Source organism: Quercus robur, chromosome 10 (genome assembly GCF_932294415.1).
Source record: "Quercus robur chromosome 10, dhQueRobu3.1, whole genome shotgun sequence".
NCBI classification, from domain to species: domain Eukaryota; kingdom Viridiplantae; phylum Streptophyta; class Magnoliopsida; order Fagales; family Fagaceae; genus Quercus; species Quercus robur.
The window spans coordinates 39504143-39530759 of record NC_065543.1 but is presented as its reverse complement, the minus strand read 5'-3'; the positions used below and the strand labels follow the sequence as shown (position 1 = coordinate 39530759).

The following is a 26617-nucleotide window of genomic DNA, read 5'->3' as shown; positions in this document are numbered from 1 at the left end:
CGTGTATATACGCGCCACAATTTCGCACGTGCAAAACAAAATCTCTTTTCCCCCTATTGTTTCCCCGCCCAATTTTGCGATCGTACCTCCACTTCAAAACTCTCTCTTCTTCTTCTTCTCTCTGGTTTGCAAAATGAAACCAAAACCCTAACAACCAGACCAAACCCAAGAAATGGAGGTCACGGAGGAGCAGCGAAAGCGAGCGGAGTCGAACCGCCTCGCCGCCCTAGCCAAACGCAAGGCCCTTCTAGAATCTTCCTCTCACCACCACCACCACCACCAACAACCGCCGCCGCAAAATCCGTGGAAGCTCTTCAAGTGCCGAAAGCTCTCCCCCGAACTCGCTTCCAATACCACTACCAAGACCGACGCCGCCGAATTCTCCAAACCAAGGCCCGAACCTACTGTTCTATCCAACCCGGTTCCGTTGCCGCCGCCCCGCCCGCCCGATAAGTTCCGGGTCAGGCTCGAGATATGCTCGCCCGACTCGTTCTTTGCCGCGCCCGAACCCCTGCGGGACTTTGCGTATCCCGGAGACGACCAGTGCTTGCAGAGAATCACCGATTGCTTGTCCAATGTATGTGCTTTTTTTTTTTTTCCCATTTTCTTTTGTACAAAATCGAATTCTAGGTTTTCTAGTTCTATTTGAATATATATGATTTTACTCTCACTTTCTTTGCAACGAAATAAACAATGCATCAAGATAACATTTTGGTCCCTAAAGTTAGCATGAATTTCGTTTTTTATCGCTAAACTTTAAAAAGTTTATCTTTTGTCACTAATCTATTGGAAATGTTACACTTTTTGTCTTTAAACTTTGAAAAGATATATATATATATATATATATATTTGTTCCTAAATTATTGAAAAAAAAAGGTTCTTTTTTCATTCATATTTTTGGCGCTAAACTATTAACAAAGGGTTCTTTATATAGTTTGAAGACGAAAAATGAAATTCACGCAAAGACGGAAACAATATTCATTGCTTATGTATAGTCCTTGTTCACATTTGGTCTTCCTTAGCAATGTCATTTCATGTTTATACTTTTTAAAAAGTTTGCATGAATTTCGTTTTTCATCTCTAAACTTTAAAAAGGATTTTTTTTTTTTTTTATCACTAATTTATTGAAAATGCAACATTTGTGTCCATTTGGGAACAGCTAGCTAGCTTATAAACTAATCCCAAACGGATATGTCTTTAAACTTAAAAAAAAATAAAAATCCATCCCTAATCTATTGAAAAAAAGTTGTTTTTTTTCATCCATATTTTCACCACTAGAATTTTGCAAAAAGTTCTTTAAAAAGTTCAAAGACAAAAGACAAAATTCATGCAAAGACGGAAACAATATTTTTGTTTATAAAGAAAAAAAAACAATATTATTGCTTATGTATAGTCCTTGTTCACATTTGGTCTTCCTTAGCACTGTCATTTCATGTTTATACTTTAACTTTTCTTTTACATATTTGGTTATTTGGTGTTCTCTTAGGTCATGCCATCGCACTTCACACAAAATCACAGAGGTGGGAAGGCGTGTGTTTATAAGCTAGGGGATTATTATTCTATTTTGAGATGTTTAAAGAGTTGGAAAAGCGTTGAGGTTGAAGAGATACCTTGGGGGACATTTAATGTTATCGAGAGGCTTTCTCATTCCTTTATTGCTGGAAGGTGGTTACCATGCAGGCCAGAACACTTGTCTGATGAGCAGGTTGAGGAATTGATTGGGAAGATGCCAAAGACATTGCATGATACGCTCTTGCCCTTCCAATTTGATGGTGTGAGATTTGCTTTGCGGAGGGGTGGTCGGTGCCTTATTGCAGATGAAATGGGCCTTGGAAAGACACTGCAGGTATGTATTGAATGGATAATGTGACTTTATGTATGCACCCCCATTGATTTGGAATATATATTTGAACATTGATTTAACGTGTAAGTAAATTAGAGATTTCGTGTAATTGGGAAATCTTAATGTTCTTATTATTTATACATAATAATAGGCGTACGCACGTACCCTTACTGTTTGAAATTTTCTTAGAAGAGTGCATGATACTTTAACTTATTTATATGCCTGATCTCTTTGCAGGCTATTGCTATTGCAAGCTGTTTCATGAATGAAGGTTCTATACTTGTTGTTTGCCCCGCTGTTTTGCGCATTCCATGGGCAGAAGAATTGGAACGTTGGCTTCCCTTATGTTCAACTTCAGATATCCATCTTGGTAATATTCTCTCACAATATGTTTCCATTTTTTGGGGGGGTTGGGAAGGGGGGGGGGGTGTGTGGGGGAATGGGAGTCTGAAGATTAAAGTTTAGGGTCTTTGGAAGACAAGCCCTAATGTTCTGTTTCTATCAATCTGTGGAGTTTATAAGTACTAAAAATCTTTGTCAAGTAATTAATAATGGAGAGCAGAAAAATCATTGTTGAGTAAATAATAATGGGGAATAGAAAAATCTTGGTCTTTTGTAAATTCAAATATTTTTAACTATTGTAATCATTGCTCTTAAGTGTATGACTCTTGTGGAGTAGAGAAGAAACAATATAAAAGCTAGTCTCTCCGTTTGGTCCATGATTCAGATCATCAAATGGGAATATTCTGTTATATTTAGTGACTAGTGCTTACATGTTCCTCCTGACTCCAGTTTTTGGTCATCGAGATAATCCTGCCCATTTAAAGAGATGCCCTAGAGTTGTGGTTATTTCTTACAAAATGCTTCACCATTTGCGGAAAAGCATGCTTGATCGTGAATGGGCTTTATTAATAATTGATGAATCTCACCATGTTCGGTGTTCTAAGAAAGCGTCTGAACCAGAAGAGGTACAATCACTCTCCTATATCTTGACATATGTGAAAGCAGTTGGGTGGATTTGATATTTTCTTCTTACCTGTTAAATAAAATTTGATAATGATACCTAAATAACATCTAATTCTCAAATGAGACTTCCATTGCCTCAAAGAGTTACTGTGATATTAAAGAACATTTCTTTTGCTGCTTTAGTTGTTGACTTGTTGTTGCAATTTTAATACATCCAAGCAAGGAACCAGCCCTGATATTGCCAGAATTTTCAAATATGATTGTTTTTTATTTGTATAGGTTCTAAACCTGCTGTACATGCACCATAGGACCATATTTTGTTGCTATTATATGCAGAATTTATGTATAAAAAAAATAATGGAAGTTTATGTGCGAAAGGTTGGAATACATGATGAAGAAGTTACTTTAATGCATGATCTATTGCCTAAAGATGACCATTAAGACTGTTGAAACTCGTGTGCATTTCACAATATATATGTTTTGTGTTGTGTTGGTCTGCAGTACAATAGATATAATTATACTTTGAATGCACACGATCTATTATTTTTATTTTTTTTTTATATTCCAAAATATTTGCCAACATTGATTAAAAAAAATTATCCTATTGATAAATAAACTTTAACCAAAAAGTTATTAACAGTTCAACTTGTTTCTAAAATGCCTCTGGCTTTTAGGCAGGGGCATTTTGGATGGCATCAAAATATAGAAATTCAGAGTTGGTTTCCCATTGTTTAATGTGGTGTCTTTGGCAGGAAAGTAATGCTTGTGGCTTTGAGGGATGTGAAAGAACTATTCCTTTACCACCCTATTAAATTTTCTTGATCATTGTACTGAAAGAGTTTGATTTTGATGTACCCATAGTATACTCCCTGCATACTTGGGCTATACTTTTTAATTAATAATTTTTGTTACTTATAAAAAAGAGAATACAAAAGCATTTAGAATTTTTTTTTTTTTTTTTTTTAAAGGGTAGTTCTCACTATTACTGTTTATCCCTACAATCATCTCTTCCACAAGGCATTATTAAAGGAAAAAATGGTGAGTATGAACCAAATATGTGTCGCAACTCAAGCAAAAACTTCTCTTTAAACTAGCCCCACTTTGAAATAAGTCATCGCGACCTATCAAAAAAAGAAAAGAAAAGAAAAAAGAAATAAGTCATTGCGACACACAGATGCTTAGATGCAGATACTCTTCCAATGCCACATTAGGTACCATTTATTTAAAATGAAAAATCAAACTGTAAGAAAATGTTATTTGAATGATGGTGGACTCATTGTATTTGGCAAGTAATATTCCATTACAGTCAACTATGTGTTCATGGTTAGAAATATGGCCTATAAACAGGCATAAAATAATTCCATCTACCATTAGGGGGATTCACGGGTTTACGCACAGAAGCAATGATGGAAAAGAACAGTTCATCAAACAGTCTGTCTCAATAAGTAGTAGTACTATTAACCAAATTGGTATCTTGTAGATGGATATATGGTCCTTACATGGGTTTCATTAAAAGCGATTTCATGAACAATCTCTTTCTTAATTTACTTTCATATTCATTTTTTGATTGTTATGGTTGGTTAATTGTACATATCATCTGCAAGGATCCTTTTGACATATGTTAATGTTTTTTCTTTGTTCTTTTTTGCTGGTGTATTGACAGATAAAAGCTGTCCTTGATGTGGCTATGAAGGTCAAGCGAATAGTTCTACTATCTGGGACACCTTCTTTGTCGAGGTTGTGGCGCATTTAAACAATGTTACCATTCCTTTTTAGTCGAAATTTTATGTTTCTTAGCTTTCTAATGTTTTGTGTGGGTTTATTTTCCAATTTGTGTTTAACGAATACTAATATCTTGGTTGTATGTTTCCTAGGTGATCCATAGGCCATATGACATTTTTCATCAGATAAACATGCTATGGCAAGTTTCTTTACACCTTTATGTCTCACAAGACTGATTTTCTTTTACCTAGTTTGTTAATTTCATCTATTTTTCAACAATTCTGTTGGTAATAGGCCTGGTCTACTGGGAATGAACAAATATGAGTTTGCAAAAACTTACTGTGCTGTTAGAGTTGTCCGTGATTCTCAAGGGAAGTTTTATCAGGTAGTCTTTAGAATTGTGTCAGAAGGGCACTATATGGTTTGGATAAATTACTTTTCAAATTGCATTTTGGTTAAGTTGGTGTTGTTTTAACAACCCATTAATAAGAAAAAAACAAAAAGCATCATGCTGAGCCTGCTTTTCATGAAGATGATGAAAGACCATGTGGCTAAGTCTATTTCTAGGGTGATAGAGTTGACCTCTTTGTGGATTCTTATCCTATAAGGGATACCTACATAGATATTGGTAATATGTGGTTGGTAAACAAAGATGCCATATCTTCTATCTAGAGAATTGTGTAATAAGATCTATGAATATTCTGATCATTAGCTTTTTCTCATATTTTGCTCTTGCAAAGAACTTTTTAAAACATATCATGTTGCTCTTGTAGGATTTCTCAAAGGGAATTCGCTTGGAAGAGTTGAATGTGTTACTTAGGCAAACTATTATGGTTTGTGCTCTTGTTCTCAATATGCTTAAGTATGTCTTTGGATGAACTTATTTTGGTCTGCTTATTTTGTTTATTGTGTAAAAGTAAGTTGTACCATGAAAAATGTGATGTTTCAAAAAGCTGTATATTCCTTTTTATGATGAAAATAAGCTGAACCAAACAGACTAATTAGTGTGATGCACATTTTTACAATATTTTTTGTGACGGGTTATTTGCATTATTCTATCTTTGAAAAGCCATTCGACCATCAAGGTTTTAAGATCAACTATCAATTGAAAATTTAAGTTGCGTGAGGCCTTGGTTCTTTATTTTTAGAAATAGAACTGCTATAATGATGGCTGTTTTTCATTGTACTTTCAGAGCATAACTGTTCCGTTCATTTAGTGTATATGTTTTTTTTTAATTCAATACTTATATATATATATATATATATATAAATAATGATGGCTATTTATAACTACTTTCCTGTTTTAGACTTCAATTTAGCTTTTTGACCAATATTTTAGGTACTAAATAGTAAATACTAATACCAATAATGTAAAAACATATTAATTACCATGACTGTAAAATTTGTTTTCATCAAATTAACTGTCATGGCTCAAACCCATTAAGGTGTAGTGCATGAGAAATCTATCAACTAACTAAAACTGTAAGAAATCCACTTTAGTTAAACCAGTAATAAATTTTCCAAGGTTACTTTTCCATAAAATGTAAAAATATCTCCTCATTACAATTTAGAACTCTGTAAACTTTTAAAATTATTATAAACTACAAATCATACATCTCCATATAGGTCTACACATAACGTTAAATGCTTCCTCAATAACATACAACTTATCACAAGATATCAAATGCAACAAATGTCTTAATGTCAAGATCCTACAACTTAATCAACTAACTACAGCTTAATAAAGCATATTGGGGCAAGTGTAGCAACCTTAAATACCAATAATATATAAATCATTTTCCAACATAACTTTTTCTTTTAATAAGGAGTCTTTAGCTCCAACTGATCTGAAAGCCACAGATAAATAACATTAGCAAGCCAAAGGCCACTAAGTAGCATAATTAATATTGAGTGTGAGTTTGAGCCATTTTAAAACTATATATTTCTTAAACTCCTGAATATGCATTTTCAAAAATAACCATGATTGACAAGTAAAAATTTCATTAAAAATGCGTACAACAGTTAAATAAAATTAAACACTAAAAGTACATTGTTCAAGCAAGTCAGGCAAAGCAGCCAAAAAAAAAAAAAAAAAGAAGAAGAAAAGAAAAGAAAAAGACCTGAAGCATTTATTCACTCAAGTAAAGTCTTGAGGAATAAAAGCTTCAAGTCATCGACCGATCTTTCACATCTTTCAAATGTTTGAGCATTTTGCTCCCACCAAATACCCCACATGAGGCAATGAGAAATCATACCCTAAATCCAACATTATTACCCCTGTTAAAGTTGCCTTTCTAACTGGCTAAAAGCTCCATAATACCTTTTAGCATGACCCAGTTAACCCCAAACAATGAAAATACCATGGTCCAAAGCTCTCTGGCAACCGTGCAATGGAGAAGTAGATGATCCATGGTTTTCCCATCCCTTATACACGTGCAACACTTAACTTTCACAACTAATATCCGCTTCCAGAGATTATCAGTAATTAGGTTCTTCCCAAGAGTTGCTGTCTAGAGGAAAAAGCTGACCTTTGTAGGAACTTTATGCCTCTGCACAGATTCTTCCAAGTAAAGGATTGATGAGATGTTGAGTGTAACACTGACTTCAAAAACATTCTGTGAAGATGGAGTCCAGCAAAGCGTGTTCAATCTACATCTTATTTTCCCAAGATACATTAGATCCATAAAAGTAGCAATCAAATCCAGTTCCCAATCCTGAACTAGGCAAACAAAATTGACATTCCAGTTATAATTATCTCCTCAAAAGACAAAATGTCCTCCACAAAGGCATCCTTATTTCTTGCAATATGAAATAACCTTGGGAAACTCTCCCTCAACGGTATCCCCCCACACCATTAGTCATGCAAAATTCTAATTGAAGATCTATCTCCAACCTTGAAAGTGATAAACAGCTTAAAGTCCTCCCAACCCTTCCTAATGTTCTTCCAGAGACTTACCCCTTAATGCTGTTGGATCACCATCCTCCCCTCATGCTGCCATATTTGCGATCTACCACCCTTTGTCATAAAGCCTCTCTCTTACCCAACAAAGCCTGCTTAACTGCACTGGATTTTGGATACCCAGTGTACTGTTTGAAAATGGTGTATAAACAGTTTCCAGTTAACCAGGCGGAGTTTACACTCGGAGATACCCCTCCCCACAAGAAATCCCTCTTTATCCTGTCTATACTTCAGGCAACTCCCATTGGAATGGGAAATAAAGATAAGCAGTTGGGAGGTTTGATAAGGTGTTCTTTAAAAGCATCGTTCTTCCCCCCTTAGAGAGATACATTCTCTTCCAGCCTGCCAACTGTCTCTCTGTTTTCTCTATTACAATATTCCATACAGCTTTCTCCTTGAGGTGGAGCTTAAAGGACGCCCCAAATATCTCATAGGAAGCTTGGATACTCTACACCTCAAAATATCCAACAAGGCCTGTACGTTTGATACTTCATCTATTAGAACCAATTTAGATTTTTCCAAATTTATCTTGTCCTGAAATGGCTTGTAGCTACACAAAATCAACTTTTAAATGCGATTTATCTTGTCATTAATGTAAACCCCGATATAATTACCTTCCCTTTCCCTCTCTAGTAATCTGCACAAAGCCTCTGTAACAATGATGAACAATAATACAAGCAACTGAAAACTGGACAGTGTAAATACATGTTAATATCAATTTTCTCCATCAAGAACTTTACCCACGTTGTTTGAGCATATAAATGAGAAAATTTTAGCGTACATGGTCATAAGCTTTCTCCAAGTTTAACTTGCACAACACCCCTGGCATAACCGATTCCATTAGACTATCTATGTATTCATTGGGAATGAGTATAGAATCCAAAATCTGTCTCCCTCTAACAAAAGCATTTTGGGGTACAGACACCACCTTTTCTAGCACCGTTTTTTCAACCTATTAGACAGTATTTTGGCTATGATCTTGTAAACCCCAGTGACTCGATTGATAGATCGAAAATCCTTGTCCTCCACTACCCAGGTTTTTTTGGAACAAGCGATAAAAGTAGCATTTATACTTTCTCAAATGAACCATGGTTGTGGAAATAATTAAATACCTTCTGATGTCATCCTTTAGAATACTCTGCTTGGGAAAGCTGTTATGAAATTATTTAATACCTTTATGGTCCTCCTTTAGTGACAGTGGGAATATTATAGAGTTTGCTAATCTGATTTGTTGGCTTGTAATTCTGTGGTTACAATTCTTTAGACTATCTTATGCTTCGTAATGCTCATGAGGTAGTTTCAATGGAATAAAATCTTTTACTTATAAAAAAATAATTGGATCTTGAATGAGTTTGATGGCTGTTTGGTATTAAAACAATGAATAGAACAAGAAACAAAGAAGGATAAAACCTGACAATTACACCTAGATTCCTTAAGCAACCGTACATAGAAAGGAGAAGCCTATCACACCCTCAAAGTTTAAAATAAGTTGCTAGAATTTTATTAAATTCAATCTCATCATTTCTATCTTTTATTGAATAAATAAAGATCTTTTATAAGCTATTGCCATTAGTACTCCTAGAAGGACTAGGACTGAAATAACCTTTTCTTAGAAAGACTATGACTCCTAATTATAGCTAAAAGTAATTAAGAATTTGTTAACCAAATAGAAAAATGACCCAATAGGTAAAATAAGACTAATGGGACTCTTGAACAACCCACTACAATACATTCTAGAAAATCTATTAAAACTGAACCATTATCTTTCTAACATAAAAAACCTAATATTATGACTGAATAATAACTGAAGTAGCTTAATCTAGACCACAATGCTTGAATTTTTTGGTACTTAATCTTGTTTTTCCTCGAACTCGTTACTGTCTACAAAAATCTCCCTAGTTGGAGAAAACTCATACACAAGTTTTAAAATGTTGTAGTATAATTTCTAGCCTCTTGTATAGCATGCTTGACATAATATAAAAAGTCTGAGTTTGAGTTTTCTTTATTTTCTTTGTTGCTTGAAACTATGATGACAATGGATTATCCTTGTCTCCAATGGGAACTTAAAACTTTTCAGGAGTTAGATAATGAAAAATGGGAACCATCATTGCAAGGGACACATCCTTAGCATGATTATCCTGTTAAAGTATTGAAACAAGCTTCTCCATTTTGTTTCTGTTCTTTCATCATACATTCATACTATCTTCTTTTATTTCAATTTTGGCTTGTTGTAGAATAACACACATAGCTGGCTGAGATATAATTGGCTTTAACAATAGGCTGAATAGTTGCTGGTTTGTCGATTTCTTGTCCTGCAATAGCTTGGCTCTCATGTTTTTGCTCAAAATTCTCCTCATGCAATATTGCAATTCAATAGTTCCCTTTTATCAAAAGTTTCCTCCATGAACTTTCAGGTTCATCTTCAGGTCATCTAGTGTCATGACTAGCTGATTAGGGCCATTAGGTTCTTTTGCTTGTTTTTCTGACCATCTGGAATTTTTTGCATAATTTTTGACTCTTGAACATGCTGTTTAGAGTCTACGTCTTGCTCCTTTGGCTATTCTACCTTTATAGCAAGCTGTTTTGATTAGTCAGCATCCTGTTCTGGCTTTCCAGTTTCCCTTTGCGGTGTTTTACCTCACTGTTTAGGAGTTGTTACTGGCTGCTTCTGTTGTGCAGTTTTTTTTTACATGCAATCTTTTAGCATTATGTTTAGTCTTGAAACAAACAACTCAAACCGAATAGTCATTCGATATCATCTTCAAGATTTCTAAATATACATAGGCCATTTATTTTTAAATTTAATACTTCAGCCCACTTTTGAATCGAGCAATAGTCATAGGTTCACTTTCTACTACTTGAGACTCAGTATATAGTTCTTTATATTTCCTTCCATCATCAATCACGTCTTTCTCAAGAGTATTTAACTGATCATGAAGAGGATGTTGAAGATTTTGTAGAAGAATTTTTTCTTCAAGAGGTGCCTTACCATCTTGCCAAGTCAATCCACTTGTGTAGGATCTCCCATGATGTGGAAACATTGTGGTGAAGATAATAAGTTTTGGATCTAAGTCAGTTACTATGAATGTGGATCTAGGTCCATGACTGTTGGACACTTATTTGTCACCTGGCATGTAGGAGCAATTAATTGTGGTTCAGTGTTCTCTTATTTTCTTGGTTAGACATAATCCACTATTTAAGAGTTTGTTTAGCATATGTGTAGGTTTTGAAATAATTTGATTCTTGATTCTAATTTAGCATGAAGTACTAGTAAATGTTGCTATCCAGAGGGATAGTATTAGTGCAGTTCTGCTGCAATAAACATCCAAGTGGTCATTATCTCACCTTTATTTTTAAGAAAAATTCTGATTCTTTGAAGCTTGTTTCTCTATTGTAGATAAGACGTCTGAAGCAACATCTGCTAGTGCAGTTACCACCTCTACGCCGGCAAATTGTAAGATTGTTGTTGAAGAGTTCAGATATAGTTTCAGCCAAGGCTGCTGTTGCTGAAAAAAAAGTGGTGAATAGGGATACTGATGCTTCTGGAAAAAGTGTTGCTGAAGATATGACTTCGGAAATTTTTATTGAAGTTGATGGTAATTTATACATTTTTTATGTGTATACTCTGCAAAAGTTTATGTCAAGGAGTCCTGTTTGATAACAGATTGGATCAAAAAATATGGGCAAGAGGAGTTGGTTTGAAAATAAATCCCTTGTCATTCACAATAGCTTATTAATTGACTACATTGTTTATGTAACGGGTATTGATTCATCCAATTTGATTTATGCTCTGACTTTTAGTTCATAGATTAAGTAAAGTGACATTATGATGTAGTATAGTGGAAGATTTTGTTATATGGATGCATGTCAAGTCACTATTGGTTCCTATTTTTCTTTTGGGCTGACTCCTATCATTTGAGTTAGGCTCTGAGTAGTGAATTTCTAAACATTCATTCATGTCATGGTTGCTAATATATTGATTGCAATCTTTGTGATTTGGTTGACTGATATAATATTGTGTCACCAAGATTTTTGTTGTTTGTTTCTTACATGATCTGTTCAAAATGCATACTTCTTATTTAGCTTTGCAAAGGATACTAGTTAATTATATTTTTATTTCTCATTTGTGTTTTTTAAAAGAAATTGATACAAGTAAACTACCACCATAAATGGGGATAAAGTTTAGTTTAGTTTAATTAAGTTGACATATGAAGATATTGCACTGTGGTGTTTGTGGATATTCCCTTCCGATTCAAACTTTGGGATGCCAATCTCAAAGTTAGCGTATCACAATTGATTGCTTTATGTTGAAGACAATGGGAAGAGTGCTTGAAAGCTCTGTTTTGCACGCTGAGTTAGTTTAAAATGCACCATGAGAAAGATTTTGTAAGAAATGGAGAATCTTCTTATAGGAGGAATTCCTTGTGGGTTGGCAATGGAGGCGAGTTCAATCACTTTGTGGGTTGATAAACTTTATGCACTCCTACTGTTAATGGGGGCATGGGTGTTAGGAAGCTAGCTACCTTCAACCAAGTCCTTTTGGGAAAATGGCTATGGTGTTTTGGAATGGAGGAGACGTGCTTAGGGTGGTTGTGTAGTAGGTGTAAAGTACAGTGAGGACTGGGGTTGAGGGAGTATAAAACTTGCTTGGGTTACTCATAGATGTAGTTTATGGAAGAGCATAAGGATGGGGTTGGATAGGTTCTTACAGTAAATTCTTCTTGATGTTGGAAATGGCAGTCAGCTTCAGTTCCGGCATGCAAATGGTGTAATGATCAAAGTTTGAGGGTTGCTTTCCTAGTCTTGTGTAATTTCTCTTTAGCTAAAGAAGTATCAATGGGATCCATGCTGGTGAGACAAAATGTGGCAGGAGGACAACTTGAGATATGAGATTTCTTTGAAATATAATGCCTGGGATGACTTGCTTTCTCAGGGCCCATTTGATAAGAGATTTCTAGTAACGTTGTTTAAGTGTCGTGGAAATACGTGTAGGTTAAAAAGTGTTGTGGAAATACGTGGTGTGATGTTTAAACACTGAAAACTGTTGTTTAAACAATATTACCAAACACCCCCTCAATCTTCTTGATTTCATTATCCCACTTTGCCTCAAGGTGGATGTAGATTAGCATTTCCCTGGAAGAGTATTTAGAGTGTTAAAGCCTCATAGTGGGTCTCTTTCTTTGTCTAGACTGCAGCATGTGGGAAAATCCTCATGTGTGATAATATCATAAAGCGCAGTTACATGCTACTAGGATAGTGTTGTATGTGTCGGTGTAGCAGGGAGACGATGGATCATCTGTAGCAGGGAGACGATGGATCATCTGTTTTTTGTTGTATTGCTGTTTTTGATGTGTGGAGTTTTGCCCTCAGGTCTTTTGGGATTCAATGGGTGCTACTGGAGAAACTCATTGACATCTTGATGTGGACAATTTGGTGAGAATGAAAATTTTATGGTTTTGCACTAAGACCCCTTAACTTTCTTTTCCCCACCAATTTGATACCTTAACTTTCTTTTCCCCACCAATTTGATACAGTAACTTTGATAATTGACACTGTATTAAATTGATCCCTTCTATCAATACTCTATCCATATGCAAATGGAGAGATCATTTAGCTCTCACGTGAGCCTAAGATTTTTGTTTTTCTTTGATTGGTAAATTACACACGCACCCAATGAGTTTTGAACCCATGATCTCATCCTCCACCTAGAACTTATAAGGGTAGGTGGTGCCAATTGAGCTAAAGCTCATTGGCACGATTTGGCATGATTTAGTACCAAATCGTGAAAAAAAAGGCACAATTTAGTGCCAAATCGTGAAAAAAAGGGGAGGAAACAATCCACAAAACCCTGCAAATGCCCAAATTAGATCTGCCATGTGAAGCAAAAGTGACAAAATCTCATGATGAAGACCATGTAGATTGTTAAATTACCGATTGTCCCAAAAGTTTAAACTTTTAGGAAATTGTGAATTTAATCACTTATGGCCATAAGTCTAACACTCCCCCTCATTTGTGGGTCTAAACTTTCCCCTTAATAAGTGGGAGCCCAACAAGTGGGAATTTAACATTTTAAATAGGAGGTAGAGTAAAGCTAGGGATTGAACTCAGGATCTCCTGCTCTGATACCATGTTAAATTACCGATTGTTCCAAAAGTTTAAGCTTTTAGGAAATGGTGAATTTAATCACTTATGGCCATAAGTCTAACATAGATGAATACTCACTAGACTAGTGGGAGAAGTAAAAAAATATTAAGGAAGCTAGACCCCATGTAAATGCCTGGTTTTCTAGTGCTTTGAACCAAGAATCATTGCTGCATACCTTTTTTTTTTTTTTTTTTTTTTTAAGATTTTAGCTCATAGGGGTCCTGTTATGCAACTCAATGAATTTGAGTTTGTACCTCCCCCCACCCCCCAAAAAAAAAAGGAAAAAGAAAAGTAGAATTAATTATTACTCAGATGCTTGCGGATACTTGAACTCACCCACAAACATACAGACACACTTAAGTTTATAAAGATGTTATATCTAATTATAGGATGTGATGACTTCTATTAGTATTTAGAAATGACATTATTTTTCAAACTGGTTCTTCCGAAAATGAACACAATTAGGATTTGATAAGTTTATGAGATGCCGAGTTCTGAGTACTTTCATCAGATTTACTTGGTAATAAATTGTTTATGGACTGCTCCTTGAAAAGTAACTATTGATTGTTGGGTGAACAAGCCAGTCTTGACTTCACAATTTATCCTCATTTACTTATCTCCTTTTGCCTCTGCTTTCAGGTAGTGGGAATCGTTGCAAATCAGGGAAGCTCTCCTACGAAGAACTTGGTGTTGCCAAGCTCTCTGGGTTTCGTGATTGGCTTTCCCTTCATCCACTTCTTGCAGAGTCAGATGGTGTGGAAGATTTGGATTTACACCCCAGTTCTCAGAGGATGATAATTTTTGCACATCATCATATGGTCCTTGATGGAATACAGGTTTGGTTCTTTCTCAGTTGGTGGTTCCTTTTTACTTTTTTAAAATGGCCTGAATCCACTTTTTATTACTGCTCGTTTGAACGTTACTGGGATATATTGCTTAAACCCTGGAGATTAACAAGATCTCAGATAATATTTTATCCTCTAATACTTTTGTCTGTCCCACCTTTGTCCCATGTGCTCTCAAACTAGGAGCATGACTGCTTAGGGCTTTGTAAAAGAACTAGGAAAACCTCATAGTCCTGCTGTGTTTTTCCTATGAAATTTGGTAAAGGACACTCTGATTTTTATTTATTTACTTATTGGCTTAGAATCTAAGGCTGGTGAGATTTTGGCAACTTTTTTGGGTATAGGAAACTATTATCAGTTAACAATCTTCAAATTCTGGAGGAGATGACGAGAATCTCAAAGCATTATTATTTCTTGTTTTAACAACACCTCTAACTATGCTCTCACATATTTAACTAACTCGAGGAACAATTTGTGATTGCTGAAGTTGAACTGTAATGATGCAGCAAGCAGGTGTAGTAGAAGCTTTTATAAATTTACTAATAATATCACTCATTCAGCTATATTCTATTTTAAGCATATTACTAACATAGAGAAAATATGATCTTTGAGATAATGTGGGACAATAGCATGCAAAAGAAGTTAATTGTGTGAGAATCTATATATAATGTTGTGATTTTCAATCTGTATTTCATTCATCTAGCTGCTCACTTTTTCCTAGTAATCAATGTAATTTTTATATGATTTTTTGTTTGCCAAAGACATTTCTCAGTAAGGGATCATCTACACTGTTATTCCTGTGGGATAATAGACAAAGTGACAGGTGAAGAAACAGACAATAGAGAGATAGTTTACTAGTTTTCTCCAGTTGCTTTTGAGACAAAAATCAACATTGTGAATCTACTTTGGCTTGTTTCTTTACAATAACTTATAGGCTTTTTTATATATCATCATATCCTTATTTCTTATGTTATAGATTTAATCTTAAACTCATTTTGATATTTTTGAAAACTTAATATGAATTCTATGTTCAAGTAATGGAAATGGAATCAAATGGAAGTGTGAAATCATGGAAGCTAGTCAGATCCTTCCTCACTCATACAAATTCAGCCAATAAGTTCTGTTTATCTGGGCATCTGATGGCCTCGTTACTGCTCATCAAGATTTGTGTGTAACTACTGTCGTAAAATTTGTTAATTCTGTATTGTCAGGAATTTATATGTGAGAAGGGGATCAGTTTTGTCCGCATTGATGGAAAGACACTTGACAAAGATAGGCAAACTGCTGTACAGACTTTCCAATCATCAACTGAGGCTCGTATCTTATTCTCCTTATCTGCTTCATTTATCTGATATGAGTACAATTTCTGCTGTGTTTATTAGCCTTTTGGTTGTTTGTTGGACTTCAAGGTTTTCTGGCTTCCCCACCTCACCACACCCCAACCCCCCCCAAAAAAAAAAAAAAGAAGTGTAAATGCTTCGAAAGGACTGACTGTGTGGAGCTTGTCAAGCATAACTTATCTGTCTCACCATTCTCAATTGGTTCAGTCTCAGTAGAGATTTCCTTTTATTTAAAACTATGATAGATTCTCTATTTTTGAAAGAAAGGAATTTTGGAACTTCAGGAATGGAAAGGAAAGCAGTGGACAGTACTTTGATGTGCTTTAGTTTAGTTGATTTTAATTTTTTCTTTTGTGGTAGTTTTGTATATTGTCTACTATCATAGACTCTGACCTTTAACTTCTTCTGTTAAAAATTAAATTTTTAATTTTTAACAGGAAATGAACTGTCAGCCATTTTGATTAAGTGACTTCCACACGATTTTTTATCTAGTGACCTGAACTTTACTTATATTTCTAATTTATTGGTTAGATGACTAATAAGAGCTAATTCGTCATATCTTTTCTTTAGAAAAACTATCTTTATATTTACTTCATTCTTTCTTTATTTTTCACTTTCTGATTTCCTACATATACCACAAGCACATATAAATTTCTGTCCTATGTGAAATTTTTAACACTGCATTGTTCTCATGTTTTGGGGAGTTTTAGATCTACATCTTGTGTAAATTAAAATGTCACACGCGGCAGTTGAGCCACTTCCCCTTAGCCTGGATATTATAATTTGTCCTAATGCATCAGTTATCTTTCTTCATCAGGTTAAGATTGCAATAATTGGTTTAACTGCTGGAGGTGTTGGACTTGATTTTTCGTCAGCGCGAAATGTCGTGTTCTTGGAGTTGCCTAAGGACCCATCATGGATGAATCAGGTCCAATAATATTGAATAACTTCCCCTAATGTAAACTCTAGTAATTTAATAAGAAAGTTATAATTGATTACATCATTCTTCTGATTTTATGTTCACAAGTAATTTCTTTGATGAAGAATATTTTGGTGTTATTAAAGGCTCAGACAGTTTATGTCTAGTAAGTTGAATTTGAATAATAGTAGCTCAAAAAAATGTGTATTTTCTCCCAGTCTTGCCTCTAATGGCTTTGGTAGTGTTTAATTTCTCTTATCATTGCACCCATTGATTTCTATTCTTTATGCAATTTAGGGGTTTCTTAGTTATATAGCATTTCTGCATATTGGAAATATGTTTTAGAAAAAATATAATAAAAAGTCGATAGTCATCAAAACAAAGGGGGAGCGTTATAAGGCTGCTATGAGGTTGGGATGGTTTTGAGTTAATGAAAAGTAACTTAGAATCTACCTGTCCATAAATGGAGCAAAACCTAAATTTGTATGTCAAGATGAATGTGTGAAGAGACTAGAAGTAATGAGTTTTCTGCTGATGGTCTTTGGACAAAGTGACATTATCTCCTCTTCCATAATGGAGGGTGAGGTCAAGGGTTCGATCTAATACAGTTGTGGGAATTATATTTTTAAATTTAAAAATAAAAAAAATGAAAAAAGAAGAAGAAAGGTCGGCACTATTCTGAAATTAGAAAATGATGAGGGAATTTCTTTATCCATATGTATTTTCAATGATATGTGGTAAATTAGAATATTTAATGCAACATGGTTACACAGATGAATATGGAATACATTAACAAATTAGTTATTTTAGTGTTACATAATAATAATACTAAAAGTAGTAATAATTACAAGTTAAAATATTGTTATTATTGGTTACCATTACTAATTTAATTTTTGAGGAAAAGAAGCATGTTTTCACTAATCTGTGAGATTGTTTGTGGTTTTCCCCAACATTATATTAGTGACTGATGCTTAAACTTTCTTTGAACTAATTCTTTTAGGGTGAGTCTAGAGCTCACAGGCGAGGGCAAAAAAGAGCAGTCAACGTGTACATTTTTTGTGCAAAGGTTCTTGTTTGTTTTTCAGCAGTTTTTTAGACATATCTCTTCAACACAAACCAATGCTTTGTTCACATTGCAGGACACCATAGATGAGTCACATTGGCAAAAGTTAAACACGAGTTTACGTCAGGTTTCATCCACAACAGATGGAAAATATGATGCCATACAAGAGATACTGGTATGTCCCCCCTCTCCCAAAAAAAAAAACTCTCTTCCTTCCCTTCTTGCCTTTATTTTTACATGGAGTAGCAACATTTCTGGAAATGCTTATTTCAAAGTAACAATTTTCTTAACCTCTTTACTTTCTTAAGTTATTCCCTCTGCCTTAAGTTGTGGTTGAAAGTTCTGAGTCCTCAATTTACTCTCTGAAAACAAAAATATTTGTTAGCTTTGTCATTACATAATACACACAGGACAAGAATATGAGGTGGAGGTGTACAGGGTGTAGACTTTTTATTTTTCTGCTGAATGTGTACTAGTGAGTTGAGTTGTCTTGGAATAATGGTTAAATAATTAAAATCGCCGTTGCCTAATAGTTTAAGCTTTTGAGACAAGTGGTAATTTATCATGGAATCATAGTAGGTGGTCTTGAGTTTGAACCTTGTCTCCACTCTACCTCCCATATAAAAAGTTAAAAGTCACATGTGTTGGAATAGTGCTTAAGTGATTAGATTCATAATTTCTTAATAGTTTAAACTTTTGGGATTAGTGGTAATTTTTTTTAAGGGGATAAGTGGTAATTTATAAGTTGTTAGATATGAGATATTGGGTTAAAAGAGAGAAAAGGAGAAAAGAAGAAGGGTTAGAGAGATTTGAGAAAAGGTCTAGGGCTACATTAATCAGTCCCTCACTTTTGTACATATTTATATAATAGTTTATGGCATGATTATTAGAATACCCTTCTGCTAATTTACAATAACATTTTAATATAAAAAATACCAAGAAGTAACTCTAAAATGGTGCTGACTTGATAAAGTAGGCATTAGTATGGGGTATTCATATAGGAGAGCTAAGCTGCATTATAATGATAATGGCAACTAGAGCAAGCATCTGCTTTTTGTTATTTAAGTTTGTGTGGCCCTTATCTTGCTTCATACTCTGCTGTGAGCATAGGAGCTTGGCGATGTTTTGTAATTTGGTTTTCCTTCTGCATGATTGGCTACTGTTTTTGGCTTATGTTGATATTCCTTAATAGAAGTCATTTGTTCTCTGCATAGTATATTAATCTGTTGTAATGAAGTGTAAATTTTAGACTTCTTTAGATGGTTCATTTGTTTTGCTTTCATTGTTATCGTTTATTGTTTCTTATTTCCCTATGATCAGCATCATGTTTTGGTTGGCAGGTTGAAGGTATCTCTTATTTGGAAACATCTGGTGAGACTGATAGAAGTTGTGAAGATCAGATTTTGGGGAAAGCAGCATGTGATACTCTCTCTGCAGAGACAATGAAGTTGCCAGACTCTGGCTCAGCTGAGGATTTGTGGCCGTTTGAAGCATCTGGTGAAGTAGCTCCAAAAATAAGTGATAGATTTGAAGAACTTTGCGTATCTGATGGTGGAAGTTCAGGCGAAAAGGATGACCTCCACAATAATGTAAAGCTTTAACATTTAGGGTTTTTTTTTTATATACAACTTATAGGTTTCCTTGTCTCTTTGCCTTTCCATTTTTGCGATAAGTAGGTTCTTGTAGTAGGCTGTAATAGACAAATTGTATTGGTAGAACAGGCTCATATGGTTTCCGCTACGGCTATAATTAAAGGTCCAGTTTCAAAGGGAACACTGGAAGATTCTGACGCTGAAATTGGAAGTGCTGGCAAAGTCTCTCCTTGTAAGCTGAATGAGGGCAGCAAAGATACACGGAGACAGGAAAAGGTACAACTTGAGTAATTGTTGTGTTTGAACTACTAAAACGGTCAACTATTTTCACTCTTTCTTCTTTTATAAAAAAAAAAATTGATGCAAAGGACACTGTTATATATAGTTCATAATGCAGGAATTCACATTCCACCCTCCAACAGTAGTAGATGATGTTAGACCTGTTCAGCAAATTGAAACTAATGAAAGCTGCTTTGACCAAGTAGGCTTTTTGCGGTTTGAGGTAAGGCATTGATACCTGGCTATGAGATTCCTTTTGCATACAATTATGACTAAGATGTTATAAATTATTGTAACCTTTAATATGTCATAAATCCAATATGTGGTAGTTGTTTGTCAATTCACATTTCTACAGATAACACATTAAAGTTGCTAAAAATTGATGTCTTTGCGATTGATGTTCATTTTTTTTCATCACAATCATTTTGGTGGAGCCATAAACCAATGAATCTTGCAGAGCTCAGATATCAATAGTAAACAAACTCCTAATTGAATTGGACCACACATAAAAGCCCATAAACTAAATAAAACTTGCCTAATAATGAAAAACGTCAAGGCTCACATATAAGACTGACAACCAACAGTAACAGAATTACAAAAATACCCTTGACTTCAGGAAAACCAAATAAAATATTAATGACCTCATTAATTGACACGGATACTTATTCTAGGGCTTTGCTTAATCTTAAGCTTCCAAAGAGGATATTTTTTTTCTTTGGCCACACAATGGTTGCATCATCAATTCAGGCTTGTACAACCCTGTGGATTGTTGTATCTTGATACCTAGAATTTAGGTTTTTAATGTGAGATTGCAGTTTTCTTCATTGCTGAACATTATCCATGAATTTTTGTCCTGGATTAATTTTGGCTCTTACACAGCATCTGTGTTGAAAATAAAAGTTTAATCTTATTGATGCAGCATAGATTATGACTTTTATATCCTCTCTCAATGTAGCAAAGGTTCTAGAATAAATATAAATGCGTAGTCATCTAATGATCCTCAAATTCCTCTGAAATTTGCAGTTTGCTGTGAAAATTGTTGTGAAAGAGTAAGGTTATTTATTCCTAGGGAAAACTCATCTCAAGCTAGTGGTGAAAACTGCATTTATCCATTACTAGAATTTCAGTTGTGACAATCAATGTAACCAATGGCAAAAGGCAACCTTAAGGGACCAAGTCCTTGCATCGCCTGAGGCATGAGGCGCCAAAAGGCTTTATAACTTGAGTGGAGGGGGGCAAAAATTATAAAATAGGTCTTTTGTATATAATGAACTGAAATTAAATCAAATGTATCTAGTGCAAGAATTGATTTTTGAAACTAGAAAGAGGCTTAATTAATTAATCTAAGAATAGGCTTTACAATAAGCTTATATATATATATGAGAGAGAGAGAGAGAGAGAGAGGGAGAGAGAGAGAAACTCTTAGCTAAAATATTAGATGATTGATTTTATTTTATATTAAATCTATTTCTAAATTGATTAGGGAAAAAAACTATAATAGTTCACTTAATTTTTGTGTCCCTTATTTTTTTTAGAGTGAGAAAGTGGTCTAGGAGAGAGAGAGAGAGAGAAGTATAAAAACTGGTGGCTGGTAGATGTTGTTCGAAGGCCCTAACAGCATAGAAGACAGATTTTTGTCATGTTTTGTTGACTATTATGTTTTGTGAGCCTACCATTTTTTCTTTTTGGTTCTCTTTTTACTTTTTTGCTCGTCTCTTAGCTGTTTGTGATCACCAGTTTACACCCATTTACTTTAATCAAATTGCAAAACTGCCCTCTATTTGACTAACGAACGACTGTGTTTGGAAAGCTAGAGTCAAAGTTTGAGAATGCATTTGTGGGAGGGGGAAAAACACTAGACATGGTTCTTATAGCTAATGAATGCCTTCATTATAGGCTCAGAGATAAGGTACCAGGAGTTATATTTGTGAGCTAGATATAGAGATAGCTAATTGTGAATTGAAACTACCTTCTCTATTTGTTGGAACTAGTCAATAACCCATACAGTGCACAAGAAAGCTCATAGAAAGTTCTAAAAAATATATATTAGTTTTTTTTTTTTTTTCTTTCTATATATGAAATTTGATAATTTATTGTGATTGTATGTATATGGAACTATCTAGTCTACCATTCGAAGAAAATATAATTTTAATAATCATAGTAGTTATTAACAGGCAATTATTATAATTGTGTTTGTATATGGAACTATCTATTCTACCATTTAAATAAAATATGATGTGGAAAGATTCTAATGAAGGGTTTAAATATAGAATAAAATTTAAACTAAAGTAAAAGTTATATATTATTAAACTAAAGATGCCTCGCCTCAAAGCTTCAAAGGCACCTGGCCTCACTCAATTGCTTTGGCAAGCACTCAGCTTGCCTTTGACTACACTTACAAAAATCAAGTCTGATTAGCTATGTACCTGAACAATTTGCACTCTGTAAGTTACTAGTGCTTCTAAGAGTACATATTAAAACAGTTGTACGAGCTTTAATAAATTATGATCAGCTTTGCCTGCTTTACAGGTGAGCCAATATACTGGGAGGATCCACTTGTATTCTTGCATTCCTGGGACAGATCTGAGACCAAGGCCACTTTTTGAGAATTTCCGACGGGAGGAACTTGATTCTCTTAATTCTCAAGCTGCTGAGAATAACAAAGGAGCAACAATCAAGGGCAACCCATCATATAGGCATATTCTTATGGCGTTTGTTAACGAGTGGAATAACTTAAGGCCCATCGAACGACGAAAGTTAGTCGGGAAACCTTTGCAACTTCCCCTGGCTGTTGAGTTGGGCTACTTGAGTGAAGGCATTAACCACAACAATGGGGTCTGTCAAATTGAGTTTGAACTCTGATTCTTTTGTGGATATTATAGCATGTATGAATTGGTAACAATTCTATAATTTTCTCTCCCAGGGACTGCTCAAGGGTGGAAGCAAGCGACGGACTACACCTTTATATGAGATTAGTCAGCCTTTACCATCAAATGCTGTGTGGAAAAAGGTTAATTTATGTAGCAGCTATGGCAAAAAGGAGAAGGAATACACCCAGGGTTGGACACTGACAGATGAACCTCTCTGTAAACTCTGTCAGGAACCATGCATGTAAGTTCACATAAATTTTCTTGCTATAATCATATGGGTTATTTCAGTGGTTTCTTTACTTTCAGGGGCAACAATGCCAAGACACCAGAATTTTTTGAGGATCTTTTTTGTAATCTAGGCTGCTACGAAGAATATCGATTAAGAACTAGCAACCAATCCATCCGTCAGGTTAGAACATGAATTATATCATACATTAAAATGAATTTGAACCTATTGTTGTCTCCAATACCTTTTTTTTTTTTGCTCATGTGTCATATTTTCAAGAAAAAAACTTGGGCGCTCTCTCAATATTTCTCACTTCTTTTCTTCTCATTGTTCTCAATCATATTTGTTTCAAATAACATATTTAAAATTTTCAGGGTCTTTTTGAAATAGAACATGGTGTCTGTACACATTGCCAGTTAGACTGTCATAAGCTTGTGAAGCACATAAGACCTTTATCATTGGCAAGACGACAAGAGTACATTGAGAAAGTAGCACCAAATGTGGCTAGGCGAAAGAACTTGTAAGTTGCTGAAAAAAAAATGCCAATGTTACTTTTAAATTTTGCAGAACAATATAGTGTACTGTGTACACTATCACATACAAGTTGAATCTTGTGTTTGTCCAGCTGCATGCATTGAGGTCAATAAATATTCTTGTTAATGCTTAGTATGCATCCCATCTCTAGAAAAAATAGCATTGTCCATGTATTAAGTGTATTTAGTAGACTTTCCACCAGACGTGGGAAGAATTAATCAATTAGGCTGTTGTTACAGAACAATGAGCTTGTGATACTTGCAAATAGGCTGAGATTGGTTCTTTCCAAATGGCAGTAACCATTGATAGCCTAACAATGTCTGTTTCATATCCTGCAGGCTTGATAAGCTTGTTAATGATCCCACTGAGGGCAATGCATGGCATGCAGACCACATTGTTCCTGTCTACCGAGGAGGAGGTATAATTTTTATCTTGAGATTAATATTTAAGAACTTTCTCTCCCTGAAGGAGCGATCTGTCTCCTTGATGTCTATTGTACCAGTTACTGTTTGGATTTGAGACTTGCCCCAACTTGTCCTCCTTAATTAGTTGTAAACCACTCAACACATGGATAATATATAATGGTCTCAGTCATCATATCAATAGGCTCCAACATAATTCATTATCATCATAATGACTTGGTGATAACAATACAACTCTATGGCAGTTGATCCTGTCAATATGCAAAACAATATATAGGCAATTAAATAAGAAAGAAAACTGTAAGTATAACTATAGACACAATAGGTCAATGTTCAAAAAATTCAATGCTTCAGAGATATCAAATATATGGAAAACCCCTTAAAATGGTACCATGTAAAAAAAGGTATTGAAAGTGCTTTCTCTTTTCTAACAACGTTCTGATTATAAGACAGCTACTACTGATTATAATATATGGATTTTTTTTTAGTAACTGGCTGTTTTGACTTTTGATATGTCAAGATAAGCAAATGTATTGTAACCCTCTCCGCCCCCCATCGTCTTCTTCAACTCAAGTCATACGAAGCTGGATACCTGTTAAGAATCAGTGTACAAGTTAAAATCATTATGTATTGGCTAGCCACATTCTTAATTCTAATAATCTTGGTATCCTTCGATCTTTTTGGCAGTTTTTCCCTTCTTTTAGGGGCTGCTTAGGAAATCATAGTATGAGGTTAGCTGAAAAAAAGTCTGACCACATTCTTAATTTATAGTATTTGGTCAAATCATGTTACTAACTTGATATAGAGATCAGATATTTGCTCCACCTGCTATAACTTATAAGCCAACCATGTACTTGATATCCCCTGTTCCACTCAAAGAAGACAGTTAAGCTCTTGGATTTGTGTACAGGACTCAAATTCTGATTGGACCATACTAATACTGATATGTCTCAGATGACATCGGCCATAATGTAGACCATAATCAGCTAGAATCGTATTTGTTGCTGCTCCAGTCTTTTTTAACTCTTAGCATAACTTTGGTAGGGTTAAGGCTCCTTTCGTCTTGGCAATACAAATCTTGTGTGTATGTGTTTTTTTTTTTTTTTTTTTTTTTTTTTTTTTTTCACTATAGGCAGAAAAATTTAAGATTTTTTTCTTCCTTTCCCTTTTTCCCCTCAAAATTCATACAGGCGAATGCAGACTAGAGAACATGAGGACTCTTTGTATTGCATGTCATTCTGAAGTTACAGCAGCACAATGTGCTGAACGACGCTCAACAAGGGCCAAAGCTAAGAAACAACTCAAAGTTATTCTGAGTGAACTCAGAAATGTTCAGAGCACCAAAGGGACAAATACCAATTCTGAGGTATGTTCTGAGAGTACAGGTCTCCTGTTCTCATGAAGTTTTCCATCTACAGATAAAGTAGCTGAATTTGTTGTGCCTTGAATGGATTTTGCTAACCTAGGATGCCTCATATTCATATGACCATCAATATTGGGGCATTCTGGAGCACCTATTATGGAATAATATGCTGTAGTTATGTTAAATCATAGTTATGCTGTAATTATGTTAAATGTTTTAGAATTCTTTTTTTTTTTTTTTTTTTTTTTTTTATGGCCATATACTATATTCTAAGGGGAACATCTAATTAAAAGTGGATTTTATGAAAGAAATTTGTGATTTATTCTTTTCATTCGGGTTAAAACATCGTAGCTTGTTTCTTGTCTTCATTCTAGCTGGCTAAAGATTCTTGTAAAATAGCCTGCTACTTCATGATCTCTTTTTATTATGATTTTTAAGATTGAAAATGCACGTGAAGAGCTTTTTTTTTTTCTGCAAGTTTAAATGAGTGGTTATTTGTCTGAAATGGTTAAAGCTGACTTCACCTACAGCAATGTTTGGATATGTAAGAAAATTAATAATTATTTACTTCACATTAAAGCCTGATTGGAATTATGGCAGGCCCACGGGCATTTACAGAAACAGGAGAACATTTTGGAGGATGATCTTTTGGTTAATGTTCCTGGCAGTGCCTATTCTGGAGAGAAAGGTACAATTACTGGGAATGAAGTCTTGGAAGAGTACAAATCTCAGTAATCCCTATGATGTAGAAGCTCCTGCAAGTAGTATCCTAGATGTCTGGTGTATCATTGTACCACAGTTTCAACTCAAATATTTATTTTTTATTGGCTACTCTGGAGGATGGGGGTACTGGAAGTGAGACTTAAAAGTGTCCCAAAGAAGGATGGTATGCATATCCTAACAGTGAAGCATCTGCAAGCAAGATTCAGTTCATACATTCTCCAACTCATCATGCCTTTCCATTGTATTATTGTACAAATAGTTCTAAATGTAAGTTTGAGAGAATTATTTGTAGGTTTAACAATCACTGCTACTTGAGCAGATTGAGTTGTGTTCAGTTGCCCTGGCTTGATTTGTTCCTATTTTTTGGATAGAGCTATTAATATCAGATGATTTTGAAAACTTCAAGAGAACTAGTTACAGAAATTATGACTGCATGTAATCAATTCTTGAGAGGAAAACACAAGACATTGTTACTTTTGAGTTTTATCAAGTCAGACAGAACAGTCGTCCACTATTAAGTTTTAAAGAATGTTGAGAAAAATTGATGATTTAATGCCAGTCCTCATCTAGGTAGGCTTAGGCTCATCCTTTAGGCCCAACATTCCTGTTGGGCTTAAGCCCAGTCCTAATTAAAGTTTTTGTGAAGGCTAGATTTTCAAATCCCAATTCTGTCACACCCAAGAAACTAGCCACCAGACGTTTGAAGATCTGGAGACTGGAGAAAAAAAGAACCATAGCGGTTTATGGGGTATAAACTGCTACAAGTCGTTGAAGCAGAAAAAATAACTGAGTCCTTTATGTGGGTAA

At 34.8% G+C, this 26617-nt stretch overlaps 1 protein-coding gene across 2 annotated transcripts; it reads left to right on the top strand.

Annotated features, from left to right (window-relative positions):
- The first annotated feature begins 45 nt into the window (after positions 1 to 45).
- Positions 46 to 26290, top strand: LOC126702199 (uncharacterized). 2 transcript variants are annotated; one of them, XM_050400857.1, is made up of 24 exons: positions 46 to 577; positions 1487 to 1846; positions 2081 to 2213; positions 2636 to 2811; positions 4473 to 4546; positions 4695 to 4730; positions 4826 to 4916; positions 5305 to 5364; positions 10888 to 11086; positions 14274 to 14470; positions 15691 to 15792; positions 16637 to 16747; positions 17739 to 17804; positions 17878 to 17976; positions 19142 to 19390; positions 19523 to 19669; positions 19791 to 19895; positions 22202 to 22507; positions 22596 to 22783; positions 22849 to 22951; positions 23143 to 23288; positions 23641 to 23720; positions 24915 to 25090; positions 25688 to 26290. In XM_050400857.1, exons 1-24 carry the CDS (start codon positions 173 to 175, stop codon positions 25820 to 25822), a joined length of 3744 nt encoding a protein of 1247 aa, XP_050256814.1. In that variant the 5' UTR covers positions 46 to 172; the 3' UTR covers positions 25823 to 26290. The 2 variants fall into 2 exon arrangements, with proteins under 2 accessions (XP_050256814.1, XP_050256813.1); XM_050400856.1 differs by having other exon boundaries at positions 19779 to 19895.
- The last annotated feature ends 327 nt before the right edge of the window (positions 26291 to 26617 follow it).